Raw genomic sequence first — 18,665 nt, 5'->3', positions numbered from 1 at the left:
TGAGTTTGGCCTTTTACTTCATTTTACTATCATTTCCATATTGGAAGCCATCACCAGCCCTATCCGGTACTGAAACAGCATCCTAATTGGCCTTTCCATTACCATTCTTGTCACCTTCTCATCCATTTATTAGAATGGACTTCTTTTTTTTTTTTTATTAAGATTTTTATTTATTCATGAGACACAGAGAGAGAGAGAGAGAGAGAGAGAGAGAGAGAGATACAGAGACACAGAGACACAGGCAGAGGGAGAAGCAGGTTCTATGCAGGGAGCCTGATATGGAGCTCTATCTTGGGTCTCCAGGATCAGGCCCTGGGCTGAAGGTGGCACTAAACTGCTGAGCCACCTGGGCTGCCTGATTAGAATGGACTTCTTAAAAGATAAATGGATCATGTTTATCTCTGGTCAATATGCCAATGGCTTCATAATTCAGTTATGATAAATCTTCAATATGGCCTCTAAGAATCTTCATGCTGTACTTTTTATCTGTTTTTCCAGTCTAACCTTGTGCCCCTTTCCCTCTTGCCCATTAGGCTTCAATCACATCTACTTTCTTTGGAGATCTTCTAATTTTCTTTCTTTCTTTCTTTTTTTTAATCTCACTTTTAGGCTTCAGCTCATGTTTTCTCACTCAAGTTTTTAACTGTTACTCAACTTTTATCATTCAGTTTAAAGTAAACTTTGTTTATTAGTTGCTCTTTAAATCTCTAAATTATGACACCGTTGTACTCTCTCACAGAATTCCATTGCATTTTAAAGTAATTTATTATAGTTTGGGATGATTATTTGTGTACTTGCTTTCTTTAATGTACATCTTTCCCCAAACAAGATCCAAGAACTCAGATATTATATTTTTTTGCTTTTCACTATAGGCAAAGTGCCTAGCATGTTGTTCTTTTCATGAATAAATGAAACAATTATAAATTACATGATAGCATTAATATTCTATTTAGGATAATCCTACTTTTCTTTCAGAAATTTTATGATTGATATTTTGGTTCCCACCTTTTTTCCTATGATTTATCCATTGGTTACCTAATGATTTAGAGTTTATTACATTTCAGACCCACTAAAAAATTTCAATCATTAAATTGAAATAAAATTAAATTTGTACACATATATAGTTTTCAGTAAGCTTTAATGTGTATTAACTTTATTCAATGATTGTAGTCATGAGATGTTGACTTTTAATAATTATTTAGAAATCTATGTTTAATGTGACTAACAAATCATAAATCCAGTCTATCAGATTCATTCATCTTGATACTGCCTGTAACTTCTTCATAGGAGATTTATTTCCTTCCCTAATTGTGGAGAATCTTTTTTAGCCCAAGTACAATAGGCCAAAGAACCTTTTTCAATTACTGCAACATAGTTATTTCCTACTAACAACTAAGCAAAATGGCACATTCATTGACTAGATGAGAATGCCAGCATTAGACTGCTTTCCAACAGCCAACAAAGTGGGTCTTTCCTGGGCTTCATTTTACCCACCTGAAGAAACCACTTGCCTAGGAACAGGAAATCTGTGAATGTACCATCAGGAATCTACTGAATATTGTCTCTCTTTCCACACGTTTATAAAGGGGCAGAAATGATAAAGTGTTGCCATCATTCCCATCTCTTTCTGAGGCATGAAGAATAGCTGTTCCTCTTGATTTAATATTATACACACAACTTTTCTCTTTATACAGAATTGTGTTATGTTCAACTAGTTTAAAATATTTGAGTAGGAAAGCCCCATTTGCACCCCACCCTTATTTTTTCCTAATTGACTACATGTCACATCACATCATAAGAGTTGGCCAATACCAGGATTATAAAACCAAAGGCTTCCACTAGGAGAAGGATTATAAGTAAGTTTTATTCAAAAACTGTATTAGTGTCGAAATAAACCAAATCCAAGAACCAAAGAGAATTTACTTTGAGTCCTTCAGGGTTGCCATTATTTTTAAAATATCTCTTATTAAAATGCAAATTGCATTAGATTAATTCACAGAAGCTATTTTTGATACAAAAAGCTAGGACTTGTGTTGACAGGATCATACTAAATTAAAGAAAGTGATGTAATGTTTTGTCAGATATAGAAAAATAATTTAAAGATAGTCCTGATGCTCATATGCTATTATAAATTGGTTAACATATAATTGAAAGCATTGCTTGGGAATGTTGCTCATTTATATGGAGCTAGTTATATTTAACAAAAAAAGAAGTACTTGGGATCCCTGGGTGGCGCAGTGGTTTGGCGCCTGCCTTTGGCCCAGGGCGCGATCCTGGAGACCCGGGATCGAATCCCACATCAGGCTCCCAGTGCATGGAGCCTGCTTCTCCCTCTGCCTGTGTCTCTGCCTCTCTCTCTCTCTCTGTGACTATCATAAATAAAAAAAAAAAAAAAAAAAAAAGAAGTACTTAAAAACTATGTAAAATAAGGTTTTTTTAAAAAAACTTATTGGGGAGGAGGGGTTGCAGAGGACTCTGAGATCATTACCTGAGCTGAAACCAAGAGTTGGATGCCTTTTAAGTCTTTTTTTTTTTTTTTAACTGCAAAACTTTTGTGCCTCTAACTACAACTTCTTTTGTTTATTTCTATTGAGTTGAACAAAATTGATGGCCCCTAGGAAAAGTGAAACCTGTAGAGATTGCTGTTCCTGACCCCTTTTTACACCATTTTCTCTTTCTCAATTTGAGAGGTTCCTTCAACCTCTGCTACCCATGTCTATCTTCCTTCCTTCCTTCCTTCCTTCCTTCCTTCCTTCCTTCCTTCCTTCCTTCCTTCCTTCCAAGATTTTATTTATTTGAGAGAGAGAGAGAAAGAGAGAGAGAGAGAGAAAGCAAGCATGAGCAGGAGGAGGGGCAGAGGGAGAGGGAGAAGCAGACTCCCTGCCAAGTGTGGAGCTCGATGGGGTCTCGATCCCAGGACCCCAAGATCATGACCTGAGCCCAAGGCAGACACTTTGCCGACTGGAGCCACCCAGGCACCCCTACCCAGGTTTTTCTTTACAAAAAGAGCATATAAGTGAGAATTTATACTGAAATTATTTATTAACCAGCTACTGTATACAAAGCATTCTTTTAAGCTGTAGGAAAACAGCAATGAAGAAAAAAAACAATAATCCATGCCCTCCTGGGACTTAGTCTTAGAGCACAGGAGAGGATATGATGACATAGAATCTTTTTTTTTTTTTTTTTTTGATGATATAGAATCTAATGCACATATTGGGGAGACAGAATGTCCTGCCCCCTCCAAGGTCCTTTTAGCTAGACTTAGAATCCAATTGACATGAGTCAGATTAACAGGAGAAAATCAGAAATAACAGGGTATGTATAGGGAATCTACATAGATATGGAAATTCCAAAGACAGGCAAATAAGGTGTATATGTCATACTGAACAAAGGAAAAGGGGGTAGGGCTCTGGGGTTTAAGTGGAACAGGATGCAATTCACAGGGTGATAAGAAAAAGACAGTTGTTTGGTAATTAGATATTTGCCCAACCATAAAGATGGGTCACTCAGACAAAAAGTATTCCTAATAATATCTCTTATTCTTAGAAAGAGCCCCAGTCCAGATTCTTCTATATATTTACCTGAGGGACAAAAGTATCTCTTCATCCTATAGAGTTTCTATTGCCTTCAGCTCAGAATAATCTTTATGCCAAAATGGCTCATCTTGGAGTGGCCTGCCCTAGGCCCTTATACATGCATCTGGATGATAATCAAAGGAAAATGCAATAAATATGTTTATTTGCTTTATCCTTTTTGTGGAATCCTACCAGGGCTCAAAACCAGTCATGCTACCTCTAATTTGTAACATGAGGAAACAAGTTTTAAATAATATAAGTAAGTTAAATATTTGATAAGATATTATATTCAAAACAAATAAAAGCATGATGGAGGGATAGTGTGCATGAATGTGCAATTTTAAATTGAATGTCCAGGTGCCACTTTACTGAGAAGATAGGATTCATATAGAGATCTGAAAGATGTTAGTTAACCAGTCATTTTAAATTTGAGTTTTAAATTTGAGTTAATTAGGTAACTGGGGAAGTTTAATAAATCTAAGAGCAACTAGCAAGGTATAAAGCTATAATTAATTAATCAATTTATTACTATTCTCATATATTAATTAACCTTTTATTGGTAATTTATCAGACAGGACTCTGGAATCACCTTAATTCATGACTATCCATGGATGTCAAGAAATAGGGCACATTAAGGAAAGGAGGGAGCTCAGGGGGCCAGTTAAGCTATTGCAGCAAGACAAGTGAGCAGAAACAAAGCTTGCTCTTTGAGCAAGAAACAAAACAAAGACATTGACATTTTTCCAAAATGATAATTTTTCTGGTCTTTTTAATTTTTCACCTATTATTCATGACAGCCTTCAGAGTAATTCCCCAGACTTTATTTAACATCGAAATCACTTTTAAAAAGTGGCCTCTTTCTGGTTCCAACAAAACTTTATTCAGAAAAAGAGGTGATAGGCCAAATTTTTCGTCAGTTAGCTGTTTGCCTACCTGGTCTACTTTATGAGATTTTGCTATTCTCACATATGCCTTCCATTCTAAAAGTTATCTCAAAAGTATATAAGAACTGCTCGATTTGCAGCCAACATGTTAATATTCCAGGCAGAAAGTTACAGGAAGAGGAAAAAAGGTTAAAAGAGCACTTGCAAAATAGAACCTTTCTGTATACCTTACCCAACATCTATTTATACCACATTGACCACTTTATTATGCAAATAATCGGAAGAATGTAGTTCTTTAGGTGGATAAATTTTCATTCAAAAAGATTAGAATTCTGTTACCAGGGAAGAAGGGGAGAGCGGCCATTGTTTGGGTTTGTAGCAGTATCTGTCATGTTTTACCAAATTTTAATCTGGTACCAGTTTCTTTATTTTTCTGAAATCAGAAACTCTTGGTTCTTCACAAAGTTATTTTCTAAAGATTCAATGATCTAACACACAAATACTGTGAGGAGATTGCCATGCATACTATAAGCTCCCAGTAAAGCCCATAGGTTGTTGTAATTAGTATTATTTGCATTTTTTTTAATTTCATTTATTTATGATAGTCACACACAGAGAGAGAGAGGCAGAGACTTAGGCAGAGGGAGAAGCAGGCTCCATGCACCGGGAGCCTGATGTGGGATTCGATCCCGGCTCTCCAGGATCGCGCCCTGGGCCAAAGACAGGCGCTATACCGCTGCGCCACCCAGGGATCCCCCTATTTGCATTTTTTTATATCTATTGATCTTTTTTGTATTTCTAATGCCTAGAATGCTTTCTGGCACACAGAAGGGGATAAATAAACTTTTTTTTTGAATGAATAAATGAACTTCCATTATGATCAGTTAAGATTTGGGGGTTGTAGGCAACAGAAATTGATTCTGGCCCACTTAATTTTTTTTTAATTGAAGATTTTTATCAAAAAAAATTTAAAAAAAAAGATTTTTATCCATTTATTTGACACAGATTGAGAGCACAAGCAGAGGGAGTGGCTCACCACTGAGTAGGGAGCCTGATGCCAGGCTTGACCCCAGGATCATGACCTGAGCAGAAGACTGAAGCTCATGCTTAACCAACTGAGCCACCCAGGCACCCCAAGCCCATTTAATTCTTAATTGAAAAAAATGATTATTTGTTTCTAGAAGTGAGAAAATAGCTGGACAGTCAGGCTCATATGTGGACAGGCATCCAATTAATTGGTGTAATCATTTAGGTACAACTATTTTCATCTCGTCCTTGAATAACTCCAACCAACATTTAAAGCCCTATGAGACACTCTCATGTGCCAAGTTACTGAATCATCTGTCTCTCTTTGGATAGGAAAGAATAGCACACCTTGTTTTATTAGTCCCATCAAAACTGCATGTAGCCTAGAGAAGTAAAGAATTAGGATAAAATCAATGAGAAGGATGAAATCAGCTGGAAGACACTAGGTGGAAGACACAAATTTTCATCAAATGTTCCCATTCCTTTTGGTTTGCGTTATTTTCACAAAGTTATGGTTGTGATTTAACAGCATTCCCTGGGAGGAAAAAGAGACCTCGCAATTTGGCTTTTATTAACACATCAGTATCTTCATTTTTTCCAATTAAATACCAAACTATCTTCTTGTAAAATTGAGTGCGGGGTCTCTGAACATATGAGACCAACAGGAATCTTTTTTAAAAGCGGAGATGACAGGATGTGACAGTGAGGTCTTGGGGTTGATATTGAGATGCTGAAGAAAGGTTATGCACTAGTGCCAAATATAGGTACTTTGGCTTGAGATAATGACATCTGCATAAATAAACTTTTCAGTCATACAATTTCATAAACTTAAGTCATTATTGCTAAATATTTCATTTTCTATAAGGATCACAGTGCCAGTCTGGTTTTGAGCAATTGATTACTGTCTCTAATAAAAAGTTGAGACCAGATGGTTTTTCATTTTGTTTGCTTTTATAGATGTAGCAGTGAATGTAGGTCCATGACAACCGAGGGATTTATTTTTAAGCATGAATCATAGTAGTTTTTCTACTATCATTATGCAAGTCTGTCAGACATTTGGAATTGTGTTAATTTGGTAAATTATATTGGAATTTTTACAAATTATAAAATTAAAACTATTCTCTTTATTTTATAGCTAGAAAAAAGAAAACACAATTTATCTGACCCCCAGAATTGATTTGTCTGATTTCAAATATAGGTACTACTACTGAGGGCCATTTCAAACCATTGTCAGAAATCAGGTATACTAGCTGATTTTATGTGTAGGGAGGTATAGAGCTTATTTAGCCTCTTTTATTTTTTTATTTATTTTTATTTTTTTAAAGTATTTCTTTTTTTTTTTTTTTAATTTATTTATGATAGTCACAGAGAGAGAGAGAGAGAGAGAGAGACAGAGACATAGGCACAGGGAGAAGCAGGCTACATGCACCGGGAGCCCGATGTGGAATTCCATCCCGGGTCTACAGGATTGCGCCCTAGGCCAAAGGCAGGCGCCAAACCGCTGCGCCACCCAGGGATCCCCTATTTAGCCTCTTTTAATGATTTGATCTAGATTTTTAAATAGTAATTGTTAAGATTTTACAGCATTGATAAGTTCAGATTGATAAAAATGACATCCTTGTTTGTTCTTGAAAAGTGAAATTTGAATAATTGAACAATAACAAAAATGTTTTATGAAATGGACTTTATGAAATTTTCTTCATTTTGTATTTTAATCATATTTATTTCTGTGATCTGGCATTAGAAATATATATGAAAATGTTAAAGAGTGCGTGAACAGGGGTGCCTGGGATGGCTCAGCGGTTGGGTGCCTGCCTTTGGCTCAGGTCATGATCCCGGGATCCAGGATCGAGTCCCACATTGGGCTCCCTGCAAGGAGTCTGCTTTTCCCTCTGCTTATGTCTCTGCCTCTCTCTCTCAGTCTGTGTCTCTCATGAATAAATAAATAAATCTTAAAAAAAGAGTGCATGGACAATTAAAAATTGAATATTACACAAAAGAGAAGAACTTTGAAATACATTATTTCGAAATTAGTCATTCTTTATATTTATTTGTTCATTTATATTCAATTAATTAACATATGCTATATTACTAGTTTTCAAGGTAGAGTTCAGTGATTCATCAGTCTTATGTAATACTCAGTGCTCATTACATCATGTGCCCTCCTTAATGTCCAGCCCCCATCCCCCCATGCCCTCCCCTCCAGCAACCCTTAGTTGGTTTCCTATGATTAAGAGTCTTACGGTTTGTCTCCATCTCTGATTTTGTCATTTTATTTTTCCCTCCCTTCCCCTATGTTCCTCTGTTTTGTTTCTTAAATTCCACATAGGAGTGAGATCGTATGATAATTGTCTTTCTCTGATTGAATTATTTCACTTAGAATAATACCCTCTAGTTCCATCCATGTTGTTGCAAATGACAGTTCATTTTTTGAGGGCTGAATAGTATTCCATTCTATTATGTATATCTATCTATCTATCTATCTATATCACATCTTCTTTATCCATTCATATATTAATGGAATCTGAGCTCTTTCCATAGTTTGGCTATTGTGGGCATTGCTATTATAAACATTGGGGTGCAGGTGCCTCTTTGGATAACTACATTTGTATCTTTGGAGTAAATCCCTAGTAGTGAAATTGCTGGATTGTAGGGTAAATCTCTTTTCAGCTTTTTGAGGAACCTCCATACTCTTTTCCAGAGTGCCTGTACCAGCTTGAAATCCCACCAACAGTGTAAGATGGTTCCCCTTTCTCTGCATCCTTAACCACATCTGTCCATTTCCTGACTTGTTAATTTTAGCTGTTCTGATCAATGTGAGATGATATCTCATTGTGGTTTTGATTTGTATTGCCCTGATGCTGGGGGATGTGGAGAATTTTTTATGTCTGTTGTCTGTACGTCTTTGGAGAAATGTCTGTTCATGTCTTCTGCCCATTTCTTGATTGGATTATGTGTTCTTTGGGTGTTGAATTTGAGTAATTCTTTATAGATTTTGGATACTAGCCCTTTATCTGATAAGACATTTGCAAATATCTTCTCCCATTCTGTTGATTGTCTTTTGGTTTTGTCAACTCTTTTCCTTTATTTTTTTTTTTAAGATTTATTTATTTATTCATGAGAGACACACAGAGAGAGGCAGAGACACAGGCACAGGCACAAGCAGAGGGAGAAGCAGGCTCCATGCAGGGAGCCCAACGTGGGACTCCATCCCGGATCTCCAGGATCACGCCCTGGGCCAAAGGTGGCGCCAAACCACTGAGCCACCTGGGCTGCCCTGTCAACTCTTTTCTTTGCTGTGCAAAAGCTTTTATCTTGATGGAAGTCCCAATAATTCATTTTTGCCTTTGTTTCCATTGCCTTTGGAGACATGTTTAACAAGAAGTTGCTGTAGTTGAAGTCACAGAGGTGGCTGCCTGTGTTCTTCTTTAGGATTTTGATTAATTCCTGTCTCACATTTAGGTCTTTCATCCATTTTGAGTCTATTTTTGTGTATGGCATAAGAAAATAATCCAGTTTCATTCTTCTGTTTGTGGCTGTTCAATTTTCCCAGCACCATTTGTTGAAGAGACTGTTTTTTCTTCCCTTGGATATTCTTTCCTGCTTTGTCAAAGATTATATGACCACAGAATTGAGGGTATATTTTTGAGCTCTCTATTCTGTTCCATTGATCTATGTGCCTATTTTTTGCTAGTACCATACTGTCTTGATGAGCACAGCTTCGTAATAGAGCTTGAAGTCTATAATTGTGATGCTACCATCTTTGGTTTTCTTTTCAACATTTCTTGGGCCATGTGGAGTCTTTTCTGGTTCCATACAAATTTTAGGATTTTTTGTTCCAACTGAGTGAAAAAAAAAATGATGGTATTTTGATAGGGATCGTATTGAATGTATAGATTGTTCTAGGTAGCATAGACATTAAAAAAAAAAGATTTTATTTATTTATTCATGAGTCACTGAGAGAGAGTCAGAGACTTAGCCAGAGGGAGAAGCAGGCTCCCATGGGGAGCCCAATGTGGGACTTGATTGCAGGACCCCTGGATCATGACCTGAGCCGAAGTCAGATGCTCAACCACTGAGCCACCCAGGTGCACTGGTAGCATACACATTTTAACAATATTTGTTCTGAAATGGAAGGAAAGCTTCTAAACTCTTTCTATGAGGCCAGCATTACCTTGATCCCAGAAACAGACAAAGATCCCACCAAAAAAGAGAATTATAGACCAATAACACTGATGAACAAGGATGCAAAAATTCTCACCAAAATACTATCCAATTGAATCCAATAGTACATTAAAAGGATTATTCACCACCAGCAAGTGGGATTTATTCCTGAGCTCCAAGGGTGGTTCAATATACACAAATCAATATGATACACTACATTAATAAAAGAAAGGACAAGAACCATATGATCCTCTCAATAGATGCAGAAAAAAATTGACAAAATGCAGCATACTTTCTTGATTAAAATTCTTCACAATATAGGGATAGAGGGAACATACCTCAGTGTCATAAATGCCATATGTGAAAAGCCCACATCAAATATAATTTTCCATGAGGAAAAACTGAGAGCTTTACCACTGAGGTCAGGAAGATGGCAAGGATGTCCACTATCATCATTGATGTTCAACATAGTACTAGAAATCCTAGCCTCAGCAATTTGAAAACAAAACAAAACAAAACAAAAAATAAAAGGCATGCGAACCAGCAAAGAAAAGTCAAACTCTCACTCTTTGCAGATGACATGATCTGCTCTGGAGAAAACCCAAAACCTTCCACCCCAAAATTACTAGAACTCATAGATGAATTCAGCAAAGTGGCAGGATTTAAAATCAATGTGCAGAAATCAGTGGCATTTCTATATACTAACAATGAGACAGAAGAAAGAGGAATTAAGGAGTTGATCCCATTTATACTTGCACCCAAAACCATAGCATACCTAGGAATAAACCTAACCAAAGAGACAAAGAATCTTTACTCAGAAAGCTATAGAACACTCATGAAAGAAACTGAAGAAGACACAAAGAAATGGGAAAACATTCCATGCTCATGGATTGGAAGACAAATATTGTTAGAAATTTAAAAATTCTTAACATTCTATAACTTGTCAATTTTTTCTTTGTGCAATAGTGCTGATCTTTTTATTTTTATGTTTCTTTTTCTGCAGGTCTTTAATGTATTATTGAAACTACAAACTCCCATCCACAGTGGTTTCATGTTGACAGATTGCATATTTTGAGAGCTTGAGATATTTTATAATGAAACATGCCATGTGGAAACTTTGAAGCATAGAATCCTGCCAAACACCTGAATAAAGAATTCCTCACCTGGTATGTAAGAGACTTCTCACTACCACCATGACAAACCAGGAGAAGTGGGTCCACCTCAGCCCCTCAGAATTTTCCCAACTTCAGAAATATGCTGAGTGTAAGTATTCATATTATTCATGTGCTTGATTTGGCATTTGCATTAAACAAGATACTAATTATTTATGAGAACAGATTACAGTTCCTGTTCAGCATTGGGATAGATGTAGGTATGTCTTTTGTGTTTGCGGGTAGGTCTACTTGAGACTACCTTTTGGCAAAAAAAGTTAAACTTTTTTTTTTTTTTTTTTTTTTAGCAAAAGGTAAATTTAAACCTAGTATAAAATCTAGAAAAAAAAGGAATGTTGTTAGTTGCAAAACAGCCTGGAAACATTCCAGTTGTAACAGAACTAAAGCAAAAGATCAGACAATTTGGGTAAAAGGAAATTGTTGATATTGCAACTGAGAAGAAGGACAAACAGAAGGGGGGAGAGTGAGGGGTTTGTGTGGTTGTTGTTTTTCTGTTTGTTAGCATAGCATTAGAAAAAGGACTGGAAAAAAAAAGAAAAAGGACTGGGAACAAGGAGTTATGGATACATTGTGGAGTTGGAATTAGAGGTTGTTAGAAGATATTAGGTTCTCAGCCAACTTTTTCAAGCGTGTGTATTTATACAAAAGGTAGGCCATGGCAATTCAACTTATAGTAGGCTATTTTTAAATATTAACTTTCTTTACACATAAACAGTATGATTTTATTTATAAAGAATTTTATTTTTAACACAGATTTTCAGGAATATGTCTGTTTCACGAAATGAGTTTCAACTATAAATATGAGTAACAGCTGGGTCAAGGTGTTAAAGAGAGGAAAGGAAGTAACTGAAAAATCGGAAGCACCTAAAAGTTGGGAAGATTATGAGTAGAGAAAAAATAACACACCGAGAATGTAACAATCTTGGCAAGAGTGGGGGGAATAACATGGTGCCTATAAGAAGGGAATGGAAGAAGCTTTAGAAAGAGGAGAACAACTGATAGTGCACAAGAATGGAAGAGGCAAAAATTGAAGCAGCAGGGTTGCTTATGTAGAGAAGAGGGTGGCGTATAGGAGGGAAGGAATGGATGGAGTAAGACTATGAGGGAGAGGCAGGAGAAGAATTTGAAATAATAAGTAATAGGTATGATGATAATAGTGAAAAATAAACACTTATCTGAAAAGGCCAATTTCACAGGTTTTCTAGAGTCTTCCTCACTAGAGTGCTGAAGTGTTCTGGATGAAGTTGTGAGGCTGCTGCTGGGTATTTGCAATGAAGATGCAAAGCCATAAGAACATGTCCATGTTCTTAGTCAATAATAAAAATTACAACTGCTATTGCTGCTGGGGGGCAGAAATTTCTGCCATCAAAATGTGCTCCTTGTATTCAAAAACTGTTTTGAGCATCTGAAAGCACATTTAATCCTCTTATCCTATTACAAATATTTGGTACAAAATTCCTGTCTGCATTTTTATATTTGATAATTTCTAAATTGATTTAAAAATGATTTGCCTAAGTTTTCCAATTTCTATATGCTCTTTGCTGTTTTGTTATATCCAATAGTTAAGTAAATATTTCTGAGCATTTTCTTTAGGGAGAGTAGTCTGCTTGGCACTGAAGGAACCACAGATATGAACAGATATGGATCCTCCCTTCAAGGATGTTTAAGGAAGGCTAGAAACTAATGGGTAAATGACTATGTATCTAGGAAGAATATTTTAAGTGCCACAGAGTTTGGGATTCTGTATGACAGTATGCAGCTGGAGATAGGGAAAGAGAAGTCTTCATGGAACGAAGTAGGATCTGAGAGGAATCTTACAGAATAGGTTTAAGGTAAACAGAGAAGAAAATAATATAGATGAGAAGGAAAATTGAGCCTGTATTTGAGGGAGAGAAGTCATATTTAGCCATACCATAAATTAAGGCTGTAAGTGCAGTTAAGGATGTAAAAATGAGATGGAATTGAAACATACAATGGTAAACTTGAGTTAAGCAGTGAGTGGTAATTGTAGGGTTTTAAGGGTAGAACAACATAAGCAAAGAGTGTAACTTGGGAAAAACAAGGATGGTATATGGTAATGGAAAGAGACTAGCATCATGCCAGTGGGCTACCGGAATAGACTAAATAATGTGGATGATGAAAGATGATTAGAAAAGTATAGGTTCAGATATTATAGCATTAAAACTAACAGAGAGTTTGGGGAATGATAGAGAAAAAGTGAAAATTGAGTTCCAAAGATTTGATGTGAAGAATGGGGGAGTTTGGTGACATAATCGCCCAAGTAAAGAAAACATGGAATTTGGTTTAGCTTATGTTGAATTTAGCTGGATAATTAAAATATACTTTAATGTTTAAGAAAGCAATAAAATAAAATAGGTAGATTATTGCCATAGTAGATAAATTATCATTTATAATGACTTTACTCAGATATTAAAATTCCATTTGAATTGATAAACAGAATTTAATACCTAAGTATCAAATATGTTATATACTGCTATTTTCATTTTCCTAAGGAGTATGACGTTCATTTAATGATATCATAAAAATACTTGATTTAGTAATCAACTTGTGGAAATACCTAAAACAAGTGGTAATAAAAATTCTCATAAATGTAAAAGTTGTAGCATACTGAGGCAAAAGATTAATGAGTATTCAATAAATTGGTAGTAAGAAGTGATACATTGAGTATAAGAACATTTTTAAATTGATTTCATGAGGACACAAATTAACTGATTAACTGAGAGTTAAAAAAATAGTGCACGTTCCATGATCATTAGACTTGCTACTCTTTTTTTTTTTTTTAAGATTTTTAATTTATTTATTCATAAGAGACAGAGAGAGAGAGAGAGAGAGAGAGGCAGAGACAGAAGCAAAGGGAGAAGCAGGCTCCATGCAGGGAGCCTGACGTGTGACTCAATCCCGGGTCTCCAGGATCACTCTGGGGCTGAAGGCGACGCTAAACCGCTGAGCCACCCGGGCTGCCTGATTACTTCTAAATAAGCTGTAGATACACCTTGGCCTGGTGTTCACCCAAAACAAAAACAAAAACAAAACCTGTAGATTTTTCTTAACCTACCATTCTGTGGACTACAGTGATTAGGGACTGCCTAGTTTAAATCCTGACTTTAATACTTACTAGTTGTGATTTTGGCTGAGTTATTTAATCACAATTTTCTATTTTTTCAAACTGGATTAAAAATAGCAACTCAAAGTGACATTCCTCCACCGTCTATTAGCAAATGGTATATTGGATTCACTTTCTTGACTTTGTTTTGTAGCTTTCAATAAGAAGGTGTTTATATGCATTATATTAAATTTAAAAGACAAGTTATTGTTTTAAGGTTAAATTTGCAGCATACTAAGATTATATGGGCTATATATCAAATAAGTGTTTCATATGCTTTTGGGGGATGGAGCGGGGCTGTAAAACTCTTGATCAATATCAAAGAATTAATGGAACCCCTACACCAGTAAAACCAAATTACTCAGTGTGGGACCTAGAGAAGACCATAAAGATCATTTCCTCGAATTATATGATTTTGGGTTTTCTCCACTACTGCCACAATATACCCTGTGTCTTATTCTTTTTTTTTTTTTTTTTTTTTTTAAGATTTTACTTATTTGTTGATGAGAGACACAGAGAGAGAGGCAGAGACATAGGCACAGAAAGAAGCAGGCTCCATGCCAGGAGCCTGATGTGGGACTCCCATCCTAGGATTCCAGGATCACACCCTGGGCGGAAGGCAAATGCCCAACCACTGAGCCACTCGGGAGTCCCTACTCTGTGTCTTATTCCATTTGGGTTGCTAAAACAAAGTCCCAAAGAGGGTATGACTTCAACATAACAGAAATTCTCACAGTTGTGTAGGCTGGAAGCCCAAGATCAGGGTTTTAGCATGGTCACATTCTATAGGGGCACTTTTCTGGTTTGGAAACTGCCACTTCTTGTATCCTCACAGGGTGGATAGAGTAAGAGCAGTAAGCTTCCCAGGGACTCTTATAAGGATACTAATCCAATTGGGGCCCCAGCCTCATGACTTCAGCCAGTTCTAATTACTTCCCAAAGGCCTCTCATATTAGAGGATAGTATATCAACATATGTATTTGGTGGGGACACATTTCAGTCCGTTACACCCTGCAACTAGAAATGTTCTCTCATCTTCAAGGCTTTTCTTGTGATCAGTTAGGGAAAAATAGAGTGATATTGGCACAACATTCCTAGTTAGGCAGCTAGCACATCAGACAGCTTGTATTCAAATCTTGAGCCCCCATATTTTAGATTTCTCGTTTGGGGAAATTTACTTAACATCTCTGTGTCCCATTTTTTGTACTTGTAAAGTGCAGAAAACAATAAATATGTCAAGTGTTGTGAATATTAAATCAAACGAGTTCATATATGCCAAATAATGATAGTAGTGCCTGGCAAGTTGTAAGTGATATCACTGTTTACAATTGTTATTTTAATAGGAAGGGAGTGAGTGTGTTATTGTTAGCTGTTTGGATGTATTGTTGATGATCAATAGAAAAGTGCCACATTTTGGAGCACAGTCAGTGTCTTCCCCACCCCACCCCCCCTTCTGTAAGACTACATTCTTCCCACAAGGTAGAAACTTCTGGTGCTATTGGCAGCCTCAGTGCTGTGTTGTCCCCACAAATGCTGAAGGCAGCTAATGTGAAGCCTGCTGTGGCTGCCTACAGCATGCTGAGACCATGCTCCTGTTTAGGATTTTAGGCTGAGTCACTCCATGGGAAACATTTCCATTGATATGTGGGAGAGGAGTATAATTTTCTTTCCCACTCTTTATAAAAAGTCATCCAAACTGTTGTTACAAGATAGAGAGCTCTCACTCCTGCCGTGTAGAGAATTGAGCTTATCACATTATTAGTTTGCCAGAGCTTCCTGCTGTGGTTTCATGGCATAGCAAAGGGTTAAGATACTCCAAGTCTTTTCATGGATGACAATATTTTCAATGTAAAATCCACACAATATTTCCAAGTGATTCATTATCTGCCCACATATTGTCACTTAGGATTAGCTTTTTATTTGCTATATATAAAGTGTGCTATATAGCATGCAAATTATTTTTGAAAAATACTGTGTTATTATGGTGGGAGCACTTCCAAATTTTCATAAATTTTATACTGTTTATAGCAGCTGGCATTGTGAAGAGTTGCAAAATTATGATGAACTTATTCTTTTCAATAAGGGACCAATATGCCTAATGTTTGGACCTAGTATAAAATTACTTCCATGGAGAGAGGCATGCAGCACGGCTTAGTGAAAAGAGAACAGGCTTTGCAGGCAGACTAGTATTTGATAGTGGTGAGCTCCAGCCCAATTTTGTACATTTAGTCATGTTTTAGAGTGTTACATAAACTACTTGAACCTCAGCTTCTCACCTGGAAAAGTAAATCCATCTCAAAGTATTGTTGTAGGATTTAATGAGACAATAAATATCATCATAATAAATAGTAGATTTTTAGTGCCATAATCTAAACAATGTACAAGTATTAACTCATTTAATACAATACACCTCAGAGGGAGGCAAATGATCTCTTTCAGTTTACTCAGCACATAGCAATGGCACAATAAATGAAGGTCAAAACAGTATAAATTCACATATTCTTTTTATGAAGATCAATATGTTAATAAATGGGTTATTAATCATGTTTCCAAAATAAGAAATGCTGGAATCTGGGATTTAGGTCCTCATATCTCTACCAGCCACAACCATCTCTCAAAGGTTTTTACATACAGAACAAATCAGAGAGGCAAACCTGCTAACTACGGCTTTGGCCTTACAGTGCCTTTCTGGTCTCATCATGGTAGATTGGATTGGATCATGTATGAACCTCAGTGAAGCTCTACCTAAATGAGAGGCAGGTTTCAGAGTTTCTCTTGCATTCATTCTGCCAGTGCCTAGGACCTCCCTCACTCTTCCTTTATGAAAAGCATGGGAGGAGAAAGAGAGATGAGAAGAAAATAATGAAGCAGTTTAATAGAAATATGGTAAAATCCTTTTCCATTTTAAGTAGTTGTACTCTCCTGAGAAACTCCACCCTCTAGCATGATGATCTAATGTGTCTTTTTTCTTTTTAATATGTCTTTGAAATATGTTTTGTGCTTGATCTATACAAGATGGGACAAAGAGAATGGAGGGAAAGAGACTTGATCTCTTCCCCTGTGGGTATTCAATTTATTGTTAAGCAAATTTAGGTCACATATTAGCCTTCTTTCTAATTTGTCATGATGCAGTTTGCTTTTGCATTTGGCCTGTGCCCTGTGGTAGATCGGCTCTATTTTGGGAGGCCAAACCACTTAATTATAATTACTTTCTTTGCATAAGACAAAAGAATAAATGGCACAGGGTCATTTAAGAGAGTGACAGAGAACACATAATTTGAAGTTTTATAAACTGAGGTGAGTTCTAGTGCTGTGATATACCCTCAATTTCCTCACCCATGTCCAAAGATTGTGATGATGGTTATATGTAAAAATGCATGTAAAATGCTCAGGACTCAATATGTTATTGTTATGATGAGGATCATGATGGCAATGACTGAGATAGTTTAGTATCTAAAAAGAGATTTTTAATAAAAATCTTTTTAGGCTTATTCACTTATACTACTTACGTGAAATGTCTTGACTTTGCCCTGGTACTTGGCCTGAAATTGGAATCTGCAACTCTATTTTAGATAATACATGTCTCTCATTTCCGACCCTGTTTCTTCTGATTCACATTGATTAACTCAGCAGTTCCTGGCTTTGACCCAGATTTTATTTCTGGAATGTATGTTGGCTGCATAATCTCTTTTGCCTCATTTCTGGCTCTGTTTCCTATTTGTTGTACTGTTTCAGACTGAATTTCTCCTTGGTAGCTTCTCTGGGTACATATATGTCTTAAATCTTTTAATACATGAAATTTGCAATGGTAAAAGAAGGTAATAACTATGAATGTCTAAATTTCCATTATTTCAGTGTCCTAAATACAACAAATTTCCAATGAGTTTTTAACTATTTTTCCAACTTTTCAAACCTACCAAAAAAAAAAAAAAACCAAAAAGCAAAACCCCAGAAACGTTTTTTTTTTGTTGTTGTTGTTGTTTTTAAGAAACAGTTTTATTAATAAAGCTTCCGATCAAATAAACTTTAATATTGAAGTTAGGACTTATATGAAGTGTCGGTCAAAGTGAATCAAATTATATTATGACTGAAAAATTCACAAAATTTCAGTGGCTTAATGAAATCAGAGCTGATTTCTTGCTCGTATTTTATTTCTAAATCTGAGTCAGCAAATGGTTAATTTCACTTTGTCCTCTGTCAAGTCCCAGTTAGATGGAACAGTCATCAGCTTCAAAAATTGGCAGGCATATGGTATGGCAGAGACAAACAGAGAGCTTGAGAATTGGGTGTTGGCTCTTAAGGCTACTCCCTGGCAATGATATGCTTAGATTTATTTTGCTTAAGCAATCTACATGAATACATCTAATTCCAAGTGAGTAGACAAATGCCTTATTTCTGTCTGCCTAGTGTCAGGGGAGCACTAAAATATTTGGTGAAAACTGCTAATGCGGCTAGTATCATGCAAGTAAAATATAACCTACCATTGACTTTGGAACCTTAAGCATCATAATCTCTTTAGGCTTCTGTTTCCTTTCCTATAAAATGAGGATGACACTCCTCATCAAAAAATAACAACTATTATTTTATCACTAATATTAATATGATAAACTTATAACAAAAGTTATCACTAAGAATAATGCATATTGAATCATATACTTCATCCTTAATTTAGTGATTAAGGTTGTTATTTGCCAAAAGTTTCCTTCGTTGCCACCAT

At 36.1% G+C, this 18,665-nt stretch overlaps 1 protein-coding gene across 7 annotated transcripts in view; it reads left to right on the top strand.

Moving 5' to 3' along the window:
* The window catches only part of DGKB (diacylglycerol kinase beta), a 701,584-nt gene that overhangs the window by 61,309 nt on the left and 621,610 nt on the right, over positions 1-18,665 (top strand). For all 7 annotated transcript variants that reach the window (XM_038556980.1, XM_038556977.1, XM_038556978.1 and 4 more), the window contains exon 2: positions 10,656-10,915. In XM_038556980.1, coding sequence (XP_038412908.1) covers positions 10,846-10,915 — 70 coding nt within the window. In that variant the 5' untranslated portion in view covers positions 10,656-10,845. The remainder of the gene's footprint in view (positions 1-10,655; positions 10,916-18,665) is intronic.

This window comes from Canis lupus, chromosome 14 (genome assembly GCF_011100685.1).
Source record: "Canis lupus familiaris isolate Mischka breed German Shepherd chromosome 14, alternate assembly UU_Cfam_GSD_1.0, whole genome shotgun sequence".
Classification (NCBI taxonomy): domain Eukaryota; kingdom Metazoa; phylum Chordata; class Mammalia; order Carnivora; family Canidae; genus Canis; species Canis lupus.
This window is presented reverse-complemented; position numbering and strand designations above follow the sequence as displayed.